This window comes from Sphaeramia orbicularis, chromosome 3, assembly GCF_902148855.1.
Source record: "Sphaeramia orbicularis chromosome 3, fSphaOr1.1, whole genome shotgun sequence".
NCBI lineage: Eukaryota > Metazoa > Chordata > Actinopteri > Kurtiformes > Apogonidae > Sphaeramia > Sphaeramia orbicularis.
In genome coordinates, this window is record NC_043959.1 from 57,441,203 (window position 1) to 57,465,740 (window position 24,538).

At 37.4% G+C, this 24,538-nt stretch overlaps 2 protein-coding genes and 1 long non-coding RNA gene across 3 annotated transcripts in view; 1 reads left to right on the forward strand and 2 right to left on the reverse strand.

The window, feature by feature from the left end:
* The window catches only part of LOC115416559 (uncharacterized), a 45,992-nt gene extending 39,253 nt beyond the window's left edge, over positions 1-6,739 (forward strand). Inside the window, exon 2 of the long non-coding RNA XR_003935001.1 lies at positions 5,287-6,739. This is a non-coding gene — a long non-coding RNA (uncharacterized LOC115416559). The remainder of the gene's footprint in view (positions 1-5,286) is intronic.
* pou4f1 (POU class 4 homeobox 1) lies at positions 140-3,147 on the reverse strand. Its single transcript, XM_030130365.1, has 2 exons — positions 2,819-3,147; positions 140-2,401 (listed from the first exon to the last, which is right to left on the reverse strand). Exons 1-2 carry the CDS (start codon positions 2,939-2,941, stop codon positions 1,412-1,414), a joined length of 1,113 nt encoding a protein of 370 aa, XP_029986225.1. The 5' UTR covers positions 2,942-3,147; the 3' UTR covers positions 140-1,411.
* obi1 (ORC ubiquitin ligase 1) lies at positions 4,833-10,540 on the reverse strand. The gene is made up of 6 exons (XM_030130351.1): positions 10,412-10,540; positions 10,067-10,202; positions 8,836-8,927; positions 8,311-8,532; positions 7,893-7,981; positions 4,833-6,524 (listed from the first exon to the last, which is right to left on the reverse strand). The coding sequence occupies exons 1-6, from the start codon at positions 10,481-10,483 to the stop codon at positions 5,174-5,176; spliced, it is 1,962 nt and encodes a 653-aa protein (XP_029986211.1). The 5' UTR covers positions 10,484-10,540; the 3' UTR covers positions 4,833-5,173.
* Between the last annotated feature and the right edge of the window lie 13,998 nt (positions 10,541-24,538).

Consider the following 24,538-nt stretch of genomic DNA (forward strand, 5'->3'; position numbering starts at 1 on the left):
CAAAATGGCATCTAATGAGAAAAAAAATAATACCATAGAAATATGAAACAACATCAGGTTTGTTTGTTTTTTTCTTTGACATTTTTAACAAATCTCCGTAGTCGTGGTGAGTTTCGGGCCCAATCACAACCAGAAAAGCAACGTTTTCTTTCTTCAGTTTATTAGAAGATTGCTGGAACACACCTCCCTGTTAAATTTGGCTTACAGGATGAATAGTACCAATGAAAGTAAGAGGACAACAGAGGAGAGTGGAGAAGTTGTGAGAGAGGGAAGGAGACAGTGGGACATTTCCATGATGCACATGTCGCCGCAGTTTGTAAACATACTTGTGCACAAAGTAAAATATTACTTACACAACGTTTCCGTAACAATTAACACGACAAACAACGTGGTGATCTTAATGTGAAAACAGGCATTAAACAGTGACTTACACCATCCACAAAATAAGGTCTATCAGTAGACAGCTCTACTGTATGCAGTGATTCTTTTTCCAATGCATAGAGTGTTTGCACTGCAAACTGAAACACATGATAAAAAAAAACAAAACAAAAAAAAACTTTTTTTCTGAGATCTCCTCCATGAAGCAGGCAAGGCTCTTTGAATCTGTTTGGAACTTTTTTTTTTTCTAAGTGATGCCAATAAGTGTCGATAGACCCTTGAATTTATTTCCAAAACACAGGAGCTCTCACCCCTGATAGTGATAAAGTGATGTCTGTATATACAAAAACATTTCGACATAACCGATCTATTAACCTAAAAGGTCTTTTGTGCAAATTGAAAATAAATATATCTATAGATGTGACAGCCTAATGACAGCTAAATTACTGCCCGTGAATTAGGATTTCATGCAGGCCTAATTTTCTGTTAGCCATAAAAGTTTGCAACTAAATTTGAGTTCATAGCAGCCTCCAAATGAGAATAAATAAACAGATGAATAAATGAACAGATGCATGAATTATTCTATACCAACAACGACAAAAAATCAAACCAAAAACACAGCTCAACAATCAATGAGGTAATTCGTAAATGGCTATACTTCAAATAATAGGCCTATTAGGAGAAAATAACTCGCTATTGTATCAAGCAAATTACCTCTTTCCACATGTTTTTAAAAGGCAATGTTGACGTCGCTAAACTTTTCCCTCGTAACAACTGAGCGAAATTTGTGTAATCTGTTATTTGCATACTTCACATTCACCGATAACGTGAAAATAAACAAGATATATGAAGCCTCATAAAATGGGTATCTAAAGCCCACTGTGCACCAACGTGTAAAATCGCTGGAGACAAAAGACTGAAAATGGTGTCTTTAGTGTCCCTTGGTCCCCAAATTCAGTCACACAACTTTTGTTTTTTTTTTCCTTTTTCGTTTGTTTTTTTTTTTTTTCTTTTTTTAATTTTTCTTTGCCCATCAGTGAGCAGCAGAAAATTTCAACCTCTTCTGCTTCTGTCTTTGGTTACAAAACCACACTCGCACCACATTTTTTTTCAGGTCCAACTTTTCGGCTATAGCTGCTATTTTCTCGGACGACGGCCGAGGCTGTACGGCGAAGTAAGCCTCCAAAGACCTCTTTTCTGGAGCCGCTATCGAGGTCCTCTTGCGTTTCTTTTCCCCTCCGTTGAAAATGTCCGGTTTGCTCATTTTCTCCCTCTGGGCCCCCTCGGCCTCCTCCAGCCAGGCCTGGAGGATGGGTTTGAGCGCAATCATATTGTTGTGAGACAGAGTCAACGACTCGAATCGACAAATTGTACTTTGGCTCAGAGATCCCACGCCGGGGATTTTGAGATTAGCCAGTGCGCCTCCCACGTCCGCCTGGGTCACCCCCAGCTTGATCCTCCGCTGCTTGAAGCGCTCCGCGAAAGCCTCCAGCTCCCTTGGGTCTGTGTCCGAGTCATTGATGGAGGGGAGTCCGGCGTTAGTGAGCCCCGGGCCGCCTTGACTCCCCCCGTGGTGGCCTGGTAAGAGCCCGTGGTGGGTGAGAGGTGAGTTCATGCTCATAGCAGCCTGGTGGGACAGGTGCCCCAAGCCGTGCATGTGAGAGTGCGGGTGGGCAGAGGAGGTGGAGATGAGTCCTCCGCCGCCACCTCCTCCACCACCGCCGCCTCCTCCGCCTGCCCCGTCGTGCGCACCGGACATCAGGGACAGGGACGGCGAGCTGATGTGATCCATAATGTCCGGAGGCTCCAGGTTCTGATGATGGTGGTGGTGGTGGTGATGGTGGTGGTGGGCCAGTGGCACAGTGGACGTGGACGAGCATGGCACCGTGCTCATCGTGTGGTAGGTGGCGTCGGGCTTGAACGGGTGCGTCTTTCCCTGGGACACGGCGATGTCCACGGCCGCCAAAGCCTCAGCCCGGGCCAGCAGGGTCTCATCCAGACTGGCAAAGATGTTACTCTGTAGCTGCAAGGGTAAACATGAAAAAGGGAAACGAAGTGAGAATGCAGTGTGCAAAAAAAGTGGAAAGAAGACACAGAAGAAAAGAAGAAAAGGAATAAATAAATGTAGCCAATCTGTCAGTCGGAACTTTTGGTGACACATTACGCAGCCGGGGTATTCCTTCAGAAGCGGCAAGTCATAAAAATTAATACAAAAACAGTAAAGCCAGGGTTTGCGTGAGCATGCTTTCAAAAAAATCACAGAGTCTTCGAGTGATTGCCGTGGAATACATGAAAAAAACATTAAGTGAGCGACTTGGCGGAATGTGCCTTGGAGCAGCCCTTGTTATTACGCACAGACAGCGTTCAGCACTACATGCAGCCTAGGCACGAAAAAAAAAAAAAAAAAAGACAAAGTCGAAGTTTTTGGGAGAGAATTTACCTGTGGAGTTTGTAGACAGGCTCTCCTTATAGCTTCCGAGCTGGAATGCAGGGTGGTGTACTTGTGCTCGGGTAAAGAGGGGTGCATGGCGAAGTGCGCCTGTTTGCTGTTCATGGACATCATCTTGGCGAGCTTCTCCAATTAAAGTGCACAGGAAAAAGGGGGGGAAACGCCAACAAGAGCTGGAAAAATAGTCATAGATACAGAGTGATCCTTTGCCTATCCAGTAATGATGCAGTGTATAGTTCGCTGTGTAGTGCGCCGAGTGCAGCCTTGAGCCCGGAGATCACAGAGATGCCTGCAGTCTCTCAGACGCACTTATCTGTCTACTGTTTCCCACTGCTGGGGATGAGAGAGCTCTTACACCTGAGCGCCTCAGATCTCGTCAAGCCCGGGCTCGGCTGCTCTCGCGAGACATAAACTGCCAGAGCAGTGAACAGGCTGACATAAAAACTGCTCACAGGGCAGGCAGGAACATCTGGAGACTAGACGCTTGCGTGTTTTTTTTTTTGTGGGTTTTCTTTTTTTTTTTTTTTTTTTGAGGGACTCACGCCACTATATCCATCCACGGACTGAACCGGTCCCAGTGTCTTTTAGGCCTTTTCTTACAGGCCATAAAACAAAATGCAGACACTTTATTTTGGGGATATTCTGTTAACAGCTCATGCTTTTACTTCAGCGTTATTAACCCTTTCATGCACAGTGGTGACTACAGTGGACAGTTACTCTACAGCTTTAATCTTGTATATTCATAGGTTTTGTTGTTTTAGTTCCATATCAACCAACACAGTGGACACTTATGCATCATCTCATAAACTGATATTCATATCATTATTGTAACTTTGCTGTTCTTGATTGGTTCTTGAGTGGAAATCAATTGTTAATATTTATTTTTTTTTGCATATTATCTCCATGAAGTGAGTAATAACTAGTATTAGAATATGTTAAAATGTGAGAAAACATCAGATTAGCTGCATTAAACATGGTTTCATTTCACTGTTTTCATATCACTTTATGATATTGGGTTTTAAATACATGTTTCTTTGCTTCAAGAATAAAATTCATGGTGTAGCTGAGTGGACATTTTTGTAACTCCATGAAAAACAGGTTGATTTATTTCAAAAAAAAAAAAAAAAATCAATCACATTGGGTTTTTTTTTCATGCCTAAAGAGGAACAAAAACACTCAGGAAAAAAAAATCTTGATTAAGGTTCTCATAATTCATGCATGAAAGGGTTAAAATAAAAAATAAAAATAAAAAAAAGTGTAAAATTCATATAAGTGCAGAAAATTCATGGTGGGCTTTTTTGGTGCCAGATTTAACAAGTTAGAATATTCTAAATAATATCCATTTATGGGATTTTTTTCTTTACTTGGTCAGAAGTGTCAACCACACCATATTCTGTTCTACAGCCTTGAAAACAATGACACCACCGCCTCATCATTAAAGCCCATCATGGCCAGATGAGCACTAAACAAATTGATTTAATACACCAGCGTAACCTTGTACACAGTCTTTACCTAAATTAATTAATCCCAATGAATTAACACTTCATTTATTCAAACCACAACGGTTGCCCAATTAAAATTTCATGCAGCGATTAGAGGTATGTGAAATATACATGATATCGTTAAATTTGCATAATAAATAAGGTGCTTTGTGCTACATGAGAATGACTACGCGTGTGAGGTCTCTAATGTGTGTCGTTATAGGTTAATACATGCCTTCATCGACACAATAGGCTGTTCTTTTCGGATTTTAGTGACAGCATATTTATAATGGTTATTTAGTTAAATAAATAAAACGTGAAAAATACTGAATTCATAAATAATAGCAATAAAATGTTATTAATTTGCATAACAAAAAAATTAAATAACCTTGATGCAAAAAGGAACATCACAAATTTCTAGAATCACGTGATCTTCATAGTAATATTATTACAGTATTAAAAAGAATACAAAGCATCATGTATAGTTATGCTTTTTTTATTTTATGACACATTTTTCTATTATATATTCTTATTTTTTATGTTCAGACTCCAGTACAGCTCTCGTAATGATGTCCATCAGACAGGTTTGGGTTCAAATACCCTGAAAGTACACTTGATGAGAGTATTATTGACCAAAACAGCACAAAAGTGTTTGTCCCTGAAGATGTGGACTGTGATATTTTGTTTCACTGCACGACTGGACTAAAAATCTATCCACAAACGATCAACAACTGTCTGTACAACAATGACAGTAAGAGACAAAATGTTAAACTGTAGCATCACATACATTTTTTTTTTTGGTGCTCTATGATTGTATTCCACTGTATAATACACTGAGATCATGTAGGTTCAATATTTAAAACCTTCACATGAGCTTTGAAAGTTTTGTGGGACTGTTTGTGTTAAAGGGACTGTGGGACTTTCTCTTTGTTGGTTGGCTCATGTTCAGTGTGTGTCTGTCCCTTATTGTGTTCACAGGTTTCCCGGTGCAGGTGGAGGAGCAGGAGGGGTGAGTGGAATCATGTTGGATCTCCGAACAGAGCGAGGCAGGGGGACCGTCCTTATTCTCTTCCAGCGGATCAAACAACAACTCAAAAGACATTTCTTCAGTCTGAGAGGTCCCATCATGCCCTGGGACAGTTGCACCGCTCTCCTTCCCCGACAACAGTGCAGGTGTCCTCCCTTCTGTGGAGCCTTCTGGAGCCTCTTTGCCATTCAGAGCGAAATCTGTGGTATTGCGTGCTGAAGGACTATGCTGGTCACATTCCATAACAGGTTTGCCACCACAGTTTGGCAGTGAATCAGAGCATGTTTGTGGTTCTGGGACAACAGTGTTGTCCAAATCTGCTGGAGAGGTGGAAACCAGGGAGAGTTGGGACCCCCGGCTGCTGGCACTCTCTCCATCCAGCATCATGGAGTCCAATTCAGAGATTTTATCCAGGTAAGCTGCATCCATAGAGGCCTCGCTGGACATATGGAAACTATCGGGGTCATCAACTGCAAGATTAGTGGATGTTGCTCCTTTAAATGTGCTTTCTTTACTTGGACCGGGACAGGACTGGTCAGCAGATTCAGACTTTTGCCAGTCATCCCATAGGAGAGACTTGGAGGTTTCCAGATCTGTATTTGGAGAGAACTCTTTGGGGGATTTTGTGTTGCTGCTGAATTGGTTCACTCTGAAGATACTGCTCTTGCCAGGACTTGGAAAGTCACCAAAATCAAGCCTCCTCATATAAGACGTGGGCTTGAATGCCACTTTCTTCTCACGGATTCTGGGGCTTCTCAGTGTCAGGGAGCGAAAGGCATTGGAAGGAGTAGAGGGCAAAAAGTCAGAGGAGGCGCTATCCAAATCCTCGCTTTTCTGGTTCACAGGCACACATTTATTCAGTGGAGTGCGACCTGCAGATGGCTCAAACAACTTTCTTGAATATGTTTGGCTTTGGACTTCTGGATTGCTGCAGATGGACTCCCTCTCATTGTCACTCAAGCTTCTCATCATCATGTTAATTTTATGCTGCTGTGTGAAATCTTCTGACTCAGTCTTTGCGTCAGTCCTGCTCTTTTCCTGTATATCAACTTGTCTGAGTTTTCTGACCCGAGACTCGAGGTCTTCGATGTACTGGTCACTGCGCTCCAGAGCTCTCTTCAAGTGGTCCACCTCACGGTCGTATTGCTGGATTTTTGCTTCTAGTGCAGCCACTGTATAACGACCAAACCTGGGAAGAAAAATCATTTTGCACAACACATTAAAAAAAAAAAAATTACTGGAAAATTTCCTTGAATTAATTCAAAATTAACTACGACACTTCAAATGATACGTATCTACATGAGAAGACATGTTTTCTTATTTGAGAATTGTAACATTCAGTATGACAGGTTTAAGCTGAAAAATGAAGCAAAACTGAAGTAAAGAAAATGTCTCGTCGCTTTATAAAAGAGCTGTGTCATGATTTTTTTGAGAACAGACAAAAAAAGGCTCAAGATCACACAGGTAATTAAAGGTTAATTAAGCTTTGAAATTCATGTGAAATATCATTATCCAAGGGTTGTGGTTTTGAAAGAATCTGCTGATATAATAACTATCAATACAAAGTGGTTAATATTCAGTGTACTATTATATACCGCTTAATTACAACTTCAAGTATGGATGTACCTACATATCGGTCAGACATTGGTATATGCCAATATTTGCTGATAACAGCCAATACGGATATCGGTATATACAATGTCTTGTCACTGATGGTAGTGGCAGATTTTAATCTTTCATGTTATATTAAAGGTTTTTGTCATGAATTTGCATGTATAAGTCTTTGTTCAGTCAAAAATAATGTGATATTTATTATGAAGAATTTTGCCAACAGAGGATAAATAACTACAAAAGCAAACTAAAGACACAGAAAGCAACATTGTAACATCAGTTATCAGCTACAATGTCATTTTAAATATCAATACAGGTCTACAAGTTTGCAATCAGTAACTGTAACAAGGTCACACATTTTATTTTATAAATCCAATTTTAGGAAAAACATTTTATATAAACAGATAAAATGTGAGAAAGAAGTGGGAAAAGTCAAATGTGGACGTGTAAATGTGATCTTACAGTCACTGGTTTAAAAAACACAAAATAAAAAATATCACATATCCATCCAAGGTAACTTCATTAAAAAGAAAACACAGTGTTTTTGAGAATCTGAATGGTATACAGAATTAATATCACATAATATTCAAGTGAATTATCTCATTGTCTCTAAGCCATGACACTGGTTTAAGGGAATGTGTTTAATACCTGCAGTGTTTCCTCCTTTTAAAACAAACATACACAGGTGAAGAAGCTTTTGCTGTTTTAAATATAATAATTCCCATGATAAGGATCAGAGATGTCTACCGCAGCTTTACAAAAAGAAAATAAACAGTGTTTCTGACTTAAGAAGTTAATAGGCCAAATATAGATTTGTATTTTCAATGATATAATACACAGTGGCAGTAAGCAGACATTGAAATGAAGAAAGGCCAACATTAAGGTCACATGAGGCTGGAACATTCTTCTAAAAGGACCTCAGAGCATTTTGCATTTGGACACTTACTTTTGAGGAGACCTGGCTGCCACTTCTGCTTTCAACCTCATGTTCTCTTGCACAAGGTCAACATTTTGCGAACGTAATCCTCTATTTGCCTGAAAGTGAAAAATAATACATTCACAGCATGTTACAAAACAGCACAAAGGTAGCAACGTCAGACAAAGCCGAGATTGGTTTGAAAGGTTTATCAGGCAAGTATGTACAACAAAAAGAATAGTACTTAACCTTCTTTTATAAAATGATACATGATGTGTATTAGGATCTACAGTTCATATCATCATGGTTATTCATCTAGATTATACTTTGCACACACACCCTTAACATTTTACTTTTATCTAGCAACAGAAACAAATACACTCACTGTTGTCCTAACATTTAATAGAGTAACTAAATCAAGCACTTAATTAACTATTGTAGTTCATACCTCTTTGAGTTTGTCCATGTCTTGCTTCACTTTATCACAAACATCTGTAGCAGCTCGCAACTTGTTTGTCCATTCTTCCAGGACGTAGGGGTCAACTCTTTTATCATTTGTTTGCAATGTGTTAATACTGCACGGCTCCAAAGCAGTCTTCAGTTGTAACTCCAGACTTTGATTTTTTGCTTTTAGCTCCTCATTTTCTCTAATGAGCCCTTCTATTTCATCCTGTTGAGGAAAAATATATAAAACTGAAAAAAGTGGCATCATAACACTACAATACAAAGGGGATTTTTGTACATATTTGTTGCTTCCATACAATCCCCCACAACACTAGACCATGTTCTGTGATGAAGCTAAACTCTTAACTCTAAACTCAGCTAAACTCTATCCAAAGTCTGAGTCCATAATCAAGGACAACCTGTATGGTAGGCAGCTACAATGCTGATATAGCCTCCTCTTCCATTATGTGGTTTTGTGGCCCCATAGTAAGAGTGGTTTTATGATGACGATGGCACAATGAAAACATACCTCATACTCACGTAGAAGCAGTTCTCCTCTGGTTTTTCTGAGACATTTCCTCACAGACAGGCTGTCACTGTGGTCACTCTCATTAGATCCTCCTTTAGAAGAGATGCACAAGAATGGTAATGGCTAAATACAGTGCACATCATAACATATTTTAGTACTATCCAAAGGTTTAGCCTGGCTTGTACAAATACTAAATACAGACGCAAACAACTAGTTTGACTCAAAAGTGAAAAATGTGCCTTCCAACAGCATGAATGCATCTTTTGTTCATGCAGTTCATGCTAGAACAAACTACGCTTTTGCAACAAATGGATATTTTTTCCAATTCAAACATACAATATTAAATATATTTTTAAAAAATCATTTCATGTTTTGTTTTGTTTTGTTTTTTAAACACAGTATATCCAAAATATCGCCTTAGAAATCCTGGACCTTCAAATTGCAGTTTTTTAAGCCCGTAGATCTATAAAACCTGACATTGTGATCATGATTTAATAAACTGAGAAAAACTCCATTTCTGTGATGCATGCACTCACTAAGCTAAAGTTGTTCACAACACTAGAGTTATGGTTTGAGCTATTTATTTGGCTTTAATCCAGTTCATTTGTGCAGATCAGAAAAAAAAAACAGTTCCCAAAAGTTGGATGGCAATGATACGTAATGCTCTGTTAAATATTCTAATTTACTTAATGTTAATTCACTGCAATAATTTCACAAGGCAAAACTACAAGAATACACATAGTTGACCTTTTCAGTAAGTTATTTTCATGTGTCACAATCATTTTTAAATAGCAGTTTGGCATCAAAATGGTCCTGCTGACCACTCCAGTAGCTTTATTTAAATGAATTAAATATAATAATTTCCAATCAAACATTAAACATCAAATGGCTTAAGACATGTTTATCTCAGACGTACCTTTCCTATGCTTAATTACACTTTAGTGATATAAATCCCACAGAATAGATGTAGTATCCAGACAAAGAACTAAGATTGTTGCAACAGAAGGAAGTAGTGTCTTCTGAATTAGAAATAAAACACCTGCTCCATCTGTTTCCAGAAAGCATAGCCACATCTAGTTTACTTTAAATCCTGACTTATCTATTTATTTTATCATATATAGATACACATTACTGCTACTTCGTACATGCTTGAGGTGGAATGTGTTTACTCTGTGATGCTACAAGCAGGTGAGGCCTCGTATTAAAACTAATCTGTTTATTTCCTACTTACCGATGATTTCTCTGCAGGGGTTTTCTGCTGTGATGGGGACTCTGCAGGTGGGACACTGACTGGCTTTCTTCAACCACATTTCCATGCAGACTGAACAGAACACGTGGTGGTTGGCACAAATGACCGGCTGCTTGACCTATTTTACAGACAGCAAATTATTAGTTACATTCACATGAACGCCTCGACATACTGTTTAAGTAACTGTCAGTTGCTAACGTTATCCGTTAGTCACAGTTATCTTAGATGAAGCTGATAACATGAGCTTTAAGGATACCAGACAGCAGCAGCACACTGTAAACACTTCATTTCTGTTGAACCGGTTAGCTAAACACGATTAGCAGTTACCTTTCCGAGACATATTTGACAAGAAATCGGCAGAGTCAGTGAAAGAGTGGATGTCTGGAAGTTGAGAGCCATGTTTTGCAGTAGCACACAAAGCGGGCACCATTCACTTCCGCAAAGTACAAATTTCCCACCCGCTGCGACGCGCGCGGAACGGCGTCGCGTCTCTAACTACGGAAAGCCGCGGGGGCCTAAAAGGTGCGGATATTAGCTAACACTGCTAACGACTGCTAAACCTGTTGCAAAAAAACTATCACACATTGATAAAATAACTCCAGAAAAAAGATATATTATCGAACTTTTGATTATTTTTCACATTCATTGCTCCAAATTTGCACATCTACGTCCAAACATCACTGTTTTCAAAGCCCTTTTTTTCCAATGACGTAGACAATTTGAGAAACAGTATAAATTCTAAAGCAAATAAAACAAAAAAAAAAAGACAAATGTTAAATCTTATTCAGTTTGTATAATTTCTATTTATTCCTCGAGCAATTTTTAATTTTTATTACATATTTTTATTTATTTATTTTATTCTTTTTATTTATTTATTTTTTCTTTCCTAATTTTTTTACTTACATGTATTTCTCTATATAATGTAAAAGATTTTGTGAATTATGGAACTTTCTACCCTTGTCGTTGTATACTATTATGTATATTTACTGTTCAATGTTAATTGTTCAAAAAAAAAAGAAAGAAAAAAAAACAAAGATTTAACCCTTTCATGCATGAATTATGAGAACCTTAATCAACATTTATTTCCTGAGTGTTTTTATTCCTCTTTAGGCACGAAAAAACAATGTGACTGAAAATTTTCTTATGAACCTGCTTTTCATGGAGTTAAAAAAAAAAAATGTGAGCTTGACACCACGCGTTTAATTTTGGAAGCAAAGAAACATGGATTTTCTGATATATCATGTGAAAACTATGAAATGAAAAGCTTTTTAATGCTGCTAATCTGCTGTTTTCTCATATTTTAACATACTCTAATACTAGTCATTACTCACTTCATGGAGATAATATGCAAAAAAAAACCAAAACCTTTTTTGTTAAAAAAAAAAAAACAGTTAATTGCAGTTTAGAAACAATAACAAGCAATTGATTTTTATTTTTTATTTTTTTTAATTTAGTTTATTTTGAATATGCAACAAGACAAAGTAATCTTACTTAGTCCTTAGGAAAAAAAACAGACAGTAAGAGGTCATGGAAGAAAACAAAAAAAACAAAAACAAAACTTATACATATACATGACCTCATTTGCACATTCTAAAAGGAGTGGAGGAAGTATAATTTATTTAATCCCACCCCTTCAACACTCAAACATGTTACTGCAAATCAGGTTTTATCAAGAACAGCAAAGTTACACTAATGGTTTGAATGTCAGTGTATGGGATGTTGTATAAGTGTCCACTGTGTTGACTGATATGGAACTAAAACAATAAAATCCATGAATATACAAGGGAACAGCTAGAGAATAACTGTCCACTGTAGTGACCAGTATGCATGAAAGGGTTAATACTGAGGGGGAAAAAAATTGTGTTTTTTGTGAATTTGAAATTGAATCTTTAGAACATTTATTTTTTTGACTGCCCATACACCAGGACATTTTGGACAACATTTCAAGAATGGACATCTGAGAAGGACACTCAATCACAGTTATAATGGAAAACAGAAAAAGAGAAATTATGTATAACACTTTGATTATTATGACCAATCAATTTATGCACAAATGTAGATTTGTAAAGACCCCCCCCACACTGTTCTTAATTTACAAAAATGAAATGACAAATGTCAAAAAGACACTAAGACATGTAAAAACCAAACAAACCTTGATTGTCTATGAAAATTTAAATTTGTTGATTCCTGATTAGACCTCTGACTTTATTTTGATAATTATTTTATTTTATTCTAATTTATTTTATTTTATTTTATTTTATTTTATTTTATTTTATGATGTTCTTTATTAATATTGTTCTCTTAAGTTTGAAAATGTTGCCCAGTCTGGAAAAAATAAGTATTTTTGTATGAAAGTGACTGAAATGTATAACCAGATTTTGATTAATAAAGTTGGAGAAAATAAAAACTGTTGCAAAAAAAATGATAATCCTTAGGTTTTAGGAACTGAAAAGCACTTTATTAACATAGATTATCTAGGTATTAGGGATTCATATACATGGCCGCCTAATGTAAGTATATAGTTCTTATTTGCTACTGAATTTGACAGAGACAGTGCAGAGTGTTAAACATTGTTGCAAATGCACCAGTTAGCCAGAGGGGTTTTGTGTCACTATAGAGCAGGGGTGTCAAAGTCATTTTAGTTCAGGGGGAACATTCAGCTAAATTTGATCTGAATTGGGTTGAACCAGTAAAATAATATATCATATATAACAATATAACATAATAATATATAAATAATGTCAACTCCAAACTTTTCTCTGTTTCAGAGTGAAAAAAGTAAATTTACATTATGAAAAGGTTTACATCTTCAAACTATTCTCTCAAACAATGTGAATAACATGAACAAACTGAAAAAAGAAGTGTAATTTTAACAATATTCTGTCACAGTTTATCATTTACTCATGTACATTATAACTTAAACATCACAGTGGATCAACAAATACGCAAAACATTTAATAACAGGCAGAATCTTGTTAAAATTGTACTTACTTCTCATAAGACATTTCAGGTTGGTCATATTTGTTCAGGTTTTTCACATTTTTTGTGAAATTATACTTTGTTTTAGTGTAAATACATGAAAATATTTACATTGACAAAGAGAAAAATTTGGAGTTGTCATTATTTCTATGTTTTTATGATAGTATATTACTGGTCCTGCCCACTTCAGATTGAATTGGTCTGAATGTGGAACCTGAACTAAAAGGATTGTTAATATCTTAGTGTAATTTTTGCATTTCACAGATTCATCCCAAGGTCTGGACTGGACCCTTTGGCGGGCCGGATTTGGCCCCCGGGCCGCATGTTTGACACCTGTGCTATAGAGTGTTATTAACTCCTAACTTAAGTATCATTAAAGAATAAAGGCCTCAGCTCCAAACTGAAGCTAATGTGAAAGCATCTTGTTTGTCTTGTCTTGTTGTAATACCAGTGATGGACGCTAGGGCTGCCTTCATAAAGCCGTGGCTCTCATAATATTCTTCCAGGTGTCATTCCAGCTTCATTTGCTAATAACAGAATTAAAAGGCCTGATAAGTGCTCTGTTTGCTTTCTTTCTTTAACTTACAGCTCTAGTCAAATAGTGTCAGGTATTGATCGACAGGTCTGTATGACAGGTTACTCAACTCCCAAACTGAAATTTCATTGTTTCTGTATATTTAATAAATTTTTAGCCTGCCCCTCAAAGGGGAGGCAAGTAGTATTGTTTTTGGTTCAGTTTGTTTGTTTCTTTGACTGTAAACACTCTAGCGGCAAAACTATTGGTTGAATTTATACCAAATTGGGTTATAGATTGCCAGTGACCCAGAATAGATCTGATTACATTTTGGGAAAAGTAGGTCAAAGTTCCAATTTTTTTAATGACTTTATATTTTTTTTTACCCAATTTGCTTATAATGGGCAAAATTCAAATGTCTGTAGCAGCAAAACTATTGGTTGAATTCATACTAAATTGGGTTTATAGATTGCCAGTGACCCAGAATAGATGTGATTACATTTTGGGAAAAGTATGTCAAATTTTTTCTGAATTTTTAAAATCTTTTTTTCCTTTTCATTTACTTATCATGGGTGAAATTTCAAATGTATATAAAAAAACAAATTTTGTTTCAATTTATTTAAAACTTGGCATATATAGAGGCAATTGATATGCTGACATCACCACATGCACAGACATGATGACATCAGCTGGATCGATGCCAAAATAAGCTACAATATATGCAAGGGGCGGGGTTTGTTGTGCCTGGCACCACTTGTTTTTAAAAACAAATTCTTGACAGACAGCTTGACTGTAGTTGCAGTTAATAGGTGACATTAACCAGATGATAAACATTATATTTTTTACACAATGTTGTATTTGATGTATTGTTTTACAGTCATTGCAATAGCATTTAGCAGTAGCTCACCCATGACCCCTGCAGATGTCTTTAACACCTTGTGCTCCTGTAGTTTCACCCCTTTTATCAAAATATCATCACCTTCTGCTCCAAAAAGCCAACATGGCAACAGCTGAATTGCAAGTACAAAACCAGAGTTCAGAGAATAATGTCTGACATCAATGTACCTCTGTCCACTAACTGGTCTCCATCCATATAGTGTGGATGTATGACTGATTATTCAGAGTATGAATCTCAAATGCTGTTATGGAAATGACATTGCCTTAGTGGATGTGTTCAAGTTGTATAACTCAGGGAATCTGACAAATTGTCATCATGTCTCTGCTCACGAATTGATCAGCAAATGAAAGGATAATTGATAGTGAACATCCAAAGAACATGTTAGTGAACATCAGAAATGTCCCAGCAGTCAGTGGCGATATGTTTAAAGCAACAAGTATTTCTTCTCTTCAATTTTTAAGGTAAAAAAAAAGTAAAATAGATGGACATTTGAGAATGAATTGATCTGTCGTATCAACAATAATCTAACCTAGGAAGCATTTGAGTATGAATGTTAGTTATTGTCTTCTGATTGCAGTCAGTGGCTATCAAATATAAATTATTGTTTTTCCTCAAATATGGCGCAATATCCTTCCAGATTTTCACTATCCATTGTCTTTTCACATGCCAGTTGTCCTACATGTATATGACTTGAACACACTAGTATGATAATATATTTATTATAACCCTTTCATGCATGAATTATGAGAACCTTAACCAAGATTTTTTTTCCTGAGTGTTTTTATTCCTCTTTAGGCATGAAAAAAAACCAATGTGATTGATTTTTTTTTTTTTTTTTAAATCAACCTGTTTTTCATGGAGTTACAAAAATGTCCACTCAGCTACACCATGAATTTTATTCTTGAAGCAAAGAAACATGTATTTAAAACCCAATATCATAAAGTGATATGAAAACAGTGAAATGAAACCATGTTTAATGCCGCTAATCTGATATTTTCTCACATTTTAACACATTCTAATACTAGTAATTACTCACTTCATGGAGATAATATGCAAAAAATAAATATTAACAATTGATTTCCACTCAAGAACCAATCAAGAACAGCAAAGTTACAGTAATGGTATGAATTGCAGTTTATGAGATGATGCATAAGTGTCCACTGTGTTGGTTGATATGGAACTAAAACAATAAAACCCATGAATATACAAGAGTAAAGCTGTAGAGTAACTGTCCACTGTAGTGACCACTATGCATGAAAGGGATAATATCATTTTATATCCATACCCTGAGTTTTATGTCATATGTTCACATGGCTGCTGTTTCACATGGCTCAATACCTGGACAAAGGAACTGTGATGTCACCCATTGTTTCAGTTTATCATCTTGACTTTTTGGAACCAGAAGTGACCATATTTAGAGAAAAAAGAGCGCAGCTGCAGAAGTGTGAGGGGTCCGAGCCATCAGAGCTAATGCCAGACCCTAGATGACTGACAGTAAAATCATCAAACATTTGCAATATTTGTGTAACTTATTAACCATGTCTAAGTTAGTGTCATATAACTTAGTATCTAAACTATTGACTCAGGAGTAAAATATTTATTAAAGGGTAAAAAAAACAAAAAAACAAATGAGACCTGTATGAGTCCTGGAAGAAAGATATTGACTTGTACCTTTTTGGTTTTCTTTTTTTTTTTTTTTTTTTTTTTTTTTTTTTTTACTTTAGATTGAATCTCACAGCCACAGTTTTTTGGACCCAACACCCAGCGACTGATGGCAGAATTACACTTTTAAGATACTTAAGCATTAGCATTAGTTTGGAGCTAAAATCGTCTCTTCATGAGCCTGTGTTGGATGTTGAGTAGAAGGTCTTCTTCATCCATTCTGCACAACTGTCAGACTAGTTGATATGTGGTATATGTATGGGCTGATAATAATCATAATATATTTTTATATCATAATAATTACCAACATTACTATGATATACACTCTTCTTAGTGCAGTTGGTATAGTTTCCTATATTGTCACCTTGTTATATCAGAGTTAGGTATCACTAAATTTCAACACACTGAATCTTTAAACTCAAAAAAAGTAATGTTTTGATATTTATGGTGACGTTTGTCAGCTGATACGACAATGGTCTCCAGAATATTTTGGCCACATCACCCAGCCTCTTCAACTTCAGTAGTCCATCTGTACCTGGGTTACATACAGAGCCACAACTTAATTTTCATGAGCAAAATCTGGACTATTTTAAGACTATGTAAGATCTATATCTGTGTATTTCCAGTTGTGTATAAACTATGCTCGTATAGAAGACGATGCCAACGTTTGCCAGATATTTATCAGCTCATTGAAACAAAACATGTGTTGTGCTGAGGAATGTCTTTAAGAGACGCGAGATGTGATTTGCATGTGACACAAAGCATGGCACGAGAAATGCTAAAAATGAAAATGGAAATACTTGTCTTAAAAATATTTTCCAAAACTTGAATGTATTAGAAAATAAATGCATTCCTCGTAAAAACAGGGCTGCACTAGCGCTTCCTATTCAGGTTAAAATTAATATGAAATCACATTTAGTTGTTCCTGGAGAAACCCTCTTTATATTACTTACACAAATAAGTTATGACAGGGACTTTTTCATTTGTTTAAAGCCTGCCAATAATGAAGATGATCAAGAACATTCATCTCAGCTATATGGGCTAATTTATAAATAATGTTGTCTAGTGATCTAATATTAACATAATTTTGACCCCAAATATTTAAAATGGCATCACTACCACAGTTGAACCCTGCAGAGCCATTACTCATATCTAAACCAACATGTCCTGCACTTCATCGTATCTCCAACCTGAACCATCTTCTCAAGATCTAATATGATTAGAATTGACTGAGTGCAAATTAGCTTGTACACTGATCCCGGTTTTAAAAACATCTCCGGTATTTGTGTGGCTGTTTTCAGCACAATGGGCTATTACATGAATCATAGGCATCCATGCACATTTATTTTTTCAACCTAATAAGAACTTTAGCAATAAATTTACAAAACTGTCCAATTGTAAGTTTAATTTAAATATAAAGTACAATTCTTTATCACTGTCAAATGAAAATTTATTAAAATGTGGGCAAGGCTATATTTAATTTACAAACATCAGATACAAACATATAGTGACACACTAATATTTTTAGTAACTGATTCCAATGGACTAAAAACAACCAGTGGAAGTGTTTATGAGCTTATGTGCTTTTCATTCCCATATTTGTCTCAATATCACATATTACTTCAAACACCACCACCACACAAGCTGCTGTCAGAGCAGTGTGCCACAGTAAACTCTGAAATTGAAACCGAAGGGAATTCATGAAACCCACCCAAGAATAACCACTATCAGAACCAAAAATACCAATTTTCAACATGTCCCATTGTCCCTCTGAGATTGCATTGCTTTGCAACAGGCCAGTCATTAATTGGTGACAGTCAATTAATCACAGCTGGTACAGACGGCTGCTACTATTGATCTTATCCAAGCACTTATTTTTCATCCCTAAATGACACCGATCGCCAGATTTGACCAGCATGTGTAATGGACAGTGAAGAACCAATGACCCGTGTGTCAGTCTTACACTGGTTGGGATCTGGATCCCTTCCCCCATCTCTGGCAAATAGCATCTTTACCATTTAGTTTGGAAAGGTTTAGACTGCCCTAAGAGCACAGCAGCGAAACAGTGCGCTCTGGTGCTCAGATGACCTTTTCTGTTTAAGGCTTAATCTCTGACAAATGCTTGCTTTAATTAGCCTGATACCCCCTGCCTGGACTGCCACCCCACCCAGCTCCTCACTCTCTTTCACTGGTATGATCTCTCACTGGAATTTTCACTCTCTTCTGCAGTCTCCATTTCAGAAGTTCGTAAACATACAATAGTGTGATAGAGATATATGAAACGACAACTGAAGGTGGGATCAAATGTGTTTGAAAGATGCCTTTTCTGTAAAGCGGTAAAGGAAGTATAAATTTGAGAAATACTGTATTTATATAGATTATAAAGGCTATACAAAAACTAATGGCACTTAATGAATTAACGTTTCACAGTATGTAAATTAGGCCTGCACTATAGTAACATTGTTCATTATTGCCAGTAACTTAAAGGTTCAGTGTGTAACTCCTCTACCCTCAGGTATTCAATAAATATAAAATATTAGGATAAAGTAAGCCAATTATCAGAATGAATCTAAGATTTTGCTTAGATTATATTGTTTTTATCTACATTATTGTTTAAAACTGTGCCATCTAGTTATCTTGTTTTGTTTCTGCAACTTTCCTTCTTGTAAATAGGGTAGGCATAAATAAGCTGTTGCTTCAGCCTATGCCTTTTCGCTCATGTTTAATATAGAAATCCAAACTGTATGTGTGTATATATCATGTTTTGTTAAATGGACGAATAAATTACTACTACTACTACCCTAAGTGGCAGCATATACCTGAATCAATGCAAAGATAGCGCAATTTTTCTGTTCCAGTGTTGTGCTTACCTAATGGCTGGCACTTTGGGACAAAAAGCTTTGGCTGTGTCTTTCGTGATTTTCGAATACTTCGTTTCCACAACCTGCCAAAATGGCGAGCACCTCAACTTCAACTATAACTAGAAGCACTCGGAGAGCGCAGACCTCCGCCAAGGCTGATCAGTGGCGCCCCCCGTGGGCCTCCCCACCCCCGATCACCACCAAAATTTAATCATTTCTTCCTTATCCCATTTCCAACAAACCCTGAAAATTTCATCCAAATCTGTCCATAACTTTTTGAGTTATGTTGCACACTAACGGACAGACAAACAAACAGACAAACAAACAGACAAACAAACAAATAAACCCTGGCAAAAACATAACCTCCTCGGCGGAGGTAAAAATCTTACACACTGTACCTTTAAGAAATGTATTATGCTAATTATATTATTTATTGAAGTATTGCTGTATTATATAGAGGTATGCTGATAACATGGGACCCCAAACATTTTATTGAATATGTAAACTAAGTAAATAAACTATTTTCAAAATATTTTATTTAACAAACTGCAAATGAATATTCTACTAGTTAAACAGATCAACATCTGCCCCTTTTAACATGTTTTTCCATAACGTCCAGTCAAATTTGGAAAACAATTTAAGTAGTTATAGCCTCGTGAAATAATGAGCTATTGCTTTTGTTCACATTTGTAAAACTCATATACTCATGCAGTCTCAGTCTTAGACAGTCTTGCAATACAATTACTGTGCATATTGCAATGATGATGAAAATGCAATTCATCACAGAGCACTAACTCAAACAGCATGTCAGTCATGTAAAGGTGAGATTGACAGAAAGAGCTTGAAACATACTGTGTGAAATATGTAGACACCACCTCTGTACTAGAGTACTATGTGGGGAAAAAAAAAAAGAAAACAAAGCATAACAAAGAGATAATGTTGAGCAGAGAGTCAGCGCACATTAGGAGTTGAAGATAACATTCAATGGCAACCTGAAGGCCTCATTTATTGATTAGCCACTATCAGACACAGTGGAGCAAAGTGTGTGTGCCTGAATGTGAGTTTGTGTATAATCTCAGGAGAACGTGTATCATGCTTCAGACATGGTAGAAAGTGTCCACAGATAATTTTAATACAATATCCTTTCATTTACTCTGAGCTATAATGTGAATGCTATGTTTATGTTATAGGCCTACATGAAAAGGACTTTTTTTGGAAATACATTTTGATGCTTTTAGATAAGTTTCTTTTGTCCTGAACATCAAGAAGTACGCTAGACAAATGTTGCTGATCACTTGCTAACATTACAGAAATTAAATCCTCTTAAAGCTTTTTGCCTCATCCAAAGACTGCAGCAGATCATGCATCCCTCCCACTGCAGTAGCAAACACAAGTAAAATAGATGCATGGCTACAAATCCCTGTTTTATTGGAAAGGGGCCTAATTATTAGGATGTAAGTCAGGCTGTGACTGGAGGGCCGTCTCCTTGATGTGGGCCTGGTTTATATTTATCCCCTCCTCTGCAGCTACAGCAGCAGTGCCACCATCACTACCAGTAGCGTGTGGCGCTTTTATTACATCGCCCACAGGCAGGTTCAGCCCTGTCAGAGTCACACACACACACACACACACACACACACACACACACACACACCTACACACATACACACAGCCTGCAGGACCGGCAGCCAGTTGAGTCCCCTCCACAGTTACCCCACATCCCCATGCAGCCCCACATGGGCCCTTGGGACAGTGGAGGGAGGGAGTGGGTATTATGGTAATACTATAGCCTGCTGCTCCCTTCCCCTTCTCCTGCAGCACAGCTGGGGAGGACCATCATTACAAGTATTGTAGCAATCTGTTTAAGAGGGACACATTGGAGAGGTAGGGTGACAGAGAGAGGATGAGTGCTGCATACATAGATCACATAAAATATGATTAAAATGTGTGTGAGGGGACCAGGAATAAAATGCAAAACTTGTTATGAACACCTTATATCAAGTCTTGTGTCAAAATGGCCAGCTGTAAATCTCTATTTTCCCCTCTTTACTTTTTTATTTTATTAAAGGTTTCTTGTGTTGAGCTGGTCATATCTCAAGACAGGGGCCTGTGGCACATAAGGAATAAATAGGACATAAAGTACTTGAATCTCTAATGCCTCATATAGCTTTACCAATCTATATAATAGTGTGTCATGGGCTGGAAATCTATTAGAAAGTGACAGAAATCAAATAGCCTCGCAATAGTGCAACTGTGCTGTTGTTATGTTCAAATTACCCTGATTTCATGCAAAAATGCTCCATCCAATTATTTTTAGACACAAATGAAGTCCAGGACATATATTTCTAAAGTCTCTACGGATTGATAAAAAATAATGTCCTGTGAAAGAATTTTTCATGTCTCAGTGCTCCTTTAAATACCTGTTTGGCAACAGATTAATGATTATATATCAAGGAAGGCTGATCAGAATAAACAGCCTACTTCACTATTCTGGTCGGAGATTAGAACTTCTACAGGACGGTCAATCACTCACTGTCGGATTAGGCTGCTCAAAGCCATCCATCTACTTGTCTTGTTTTGGAGCTAAATAGCAGGCTGTGATTCAGACACATCCTCAGACTCCATCATCCTCATCAGTATTTTTAGGGTACAGATATCCATTACATCCTTTTTTCTCCCTGTGCCCGCCTTCTCATGCTATTTTCAGCTCAGATTTGAACAGAAAGTTCGATTGATAAAGCACAGAATCTATAACAGCATGCACAGAGGTGAAGGGTTATTGAATATTCTGAAGACGAACTATTAAAAATGCATATTATCTCATTATTCCTGCTGCCAAATAACTGGAAACTATATATGCCACAAGCTAGAAAATGGTTCTCATCTTTTTCTTTTTCTTGACCTGACAGAGGGCATGTGAAGAAGTGAGAAGGGAGGGAGGTGAGTGGGCTTTTCAGAACTGCTTCAGTGCACTAATGTCCCTGAAACCTGAAGCCTTATTGGAAGTGAAGGGCATTATAAGACAGGCATCCTCCAGCCCCCTGTGTGAGGTTGAGGATTTAAGGTGAGTGTATCATCGGCTATCTACTGGTCACAGTGTGTACAACACCATGTCGGGGAAAACACTCTGATGTTTAATAGCACTATTGTGTTTAAAAAATAAATAAATAAATAAAAGTTGGCTGGTAAAATAATGTTTAACAGAGACATTTGTCAGCACCCCCCCACCCCCAACCTCTCACCCTTAACACACACATACACACACCAGGAGGCCTTATTAATTATTTGTAGCCACTTGACTTCATATTGTGCTGCCAGTGGCTTGGTCAAAGATTATAATTACCACTTCCCTGTTTGTATCATTTTCCATCTCCTGTGCTTTTAGTGCAGTATTACTTCGCGTATCCCTCTCTCTCCCTCTCTTCCTCCCTCTCTCCCGTATACACAAGACCAAAAGTGCAGGCACATCATTTATTGATAAGACAAAAAGAATGTAATGAAATTATCAATGTTCTTGAATTAATTATGAACATGATTAAGAAAGCTAAAATCTCAGGAGCCGGTCTCTCATTACCCATTCACTCTTAGGGATTGCTTTCATTCAGGGAAGGAGAGGCGAAAAAGCCTTCCAGCAGAGCCCACTCCGGCTCAGCCCTTCTCCCTGTGTGCCTGTCCCCTTGTCTCTGCTGCCGGGCTGACTGACCAGCCTTTTTTCCGACAGACCGGCCGCCAACCCGCCTGGACGGCTCTCTCTTGCACCCATGCTCATTGTGGTGATGTAGCCAAACACAGCTAGCCGCCTCCTGGCCTCTGATGTTTGAATGGAAAAGAGAATGTGCTCAACCTTCCTTTCCTACACCTGCGTTAGAGCTCAGGGGTCTTGACCCTCCTAAAAAAAAAAAGAAACACTTAAGGTAAGTGAAACTTTTCAGCTTTCTGCTTAGGATTAAACTGTTACTCTGCTCTGATGCACTCTTCAGTTGGAATTGTCACGGGAAAAATTAAATCCCACAATCTTTTTTTTTTTTTTTTAATAACTGCTAGAAAAATGTTCTACACTTTACTTTTGCCATATGTATTAAACTATTTCTGCCAAGGAGTAAACTTTTTAAATCTCAATACCAGTGAAACTAATATTCAGTCGAGGATGTAGTATCACCAGCTGGATAATAATATGCCATATGTGTATTTTTGCTTCATAAGAAAAGCTGACAAACTATGCCATACGGTATTGTTGTCAGAAAAAATAGAGCATAGTTGTGTGTTGTCTGTTCTGTTGTTTCCCACATGTGGTGATAATTTTGGTGAACTGGTTATTTTCCTTGTAAAATTAAGCAGAAATATTGAGTGGGTTTTTCTACACCTGGATTACACTGGTATAACTCATCTTCTTTTAAAACTGTCTAAATAATTGGGGAGTGTTGAGAAGTAAAATTTATATAAGCTACTGCACCGTATCTTATTTTTATGTAATACGTATAGTTACATATAATATCTGGAGTGATCCATATGTATTTCTATATAAGTTTATGTTTCTGTCTGATGAACCTCTAAAGAAAAGTCATCTTTCAACAGTGTGTGCAGTGCCCATTTTGTCATTTTAATATGAGAGTAGCTATGCACATTAAATTAATTTCAGTGACTGTTTATCCATTTATATTCAGTGAGAGGAGTAGAAATGCTCTGCAGAGCTTCACATCTTTGGTTCAGTCTATCTTTCTTCTGCTCAGTCACATGGGACAATATATGGGGCAATACTCCCCAAAGTATTGGGAGTTTCAAACAAAGTCTCATACCCACTGTCTGTCTCTTTCCTATTCACACCATCTCTCTTCAATCCATCTTTCTAGCTCTCTCTCTCTCTCTCTCTCTCTCTCTCTCTCTCTCTCTCTCTCTCTCTCTCTCCCCGTGCACTCACTCAAACACACACACTCGCACACACTTAATCATAGTAGGAATACAGAAATAAACCTCTGCAATATTTTACCTTCTAATATAAACAGAATATACTGTACACACCTACACATGCACAAACGCTGCTTTAATAACATATGAATATTTTCTGCCACACCAAGCTTCATGGTATTACTGAGATGCAGGGATGTTGTTTTTCCTTGAAATTATTTCATGATTTCTGCTGCATTGTCACAACAAACATTCAATGAGACAAACAGACAACAAGAAAGAAAGAAAAGGAAAAAAGAAAAAGAGAGAGAGAGAGATCTCAGGGGTTAATGGCAGTGCTTCTGTCCTAGGGATTGATCCAAGTATTGGATCGCACATAAAGCTGCAGTTACTGGATATTACCCTGCTGCTATCGGCCTGCAGTGATGGCCTGGATAAGAAGTGCTTACCAAAGAGGATGCTTCTCCAGGGCAGATACGGTTTCTCAGCCCTCTGGGAACAACAACCACACGCCTGCTGCTTGCTCAGGAACTTTCTACCTCATCGAGTAAATCCAGGGGCCTTATCAAGTTACTGGCCTACTGAACTGCTCAAAAAATGTTTAAACATCTTCAGATTTTGAGGTGTGTGCAGGG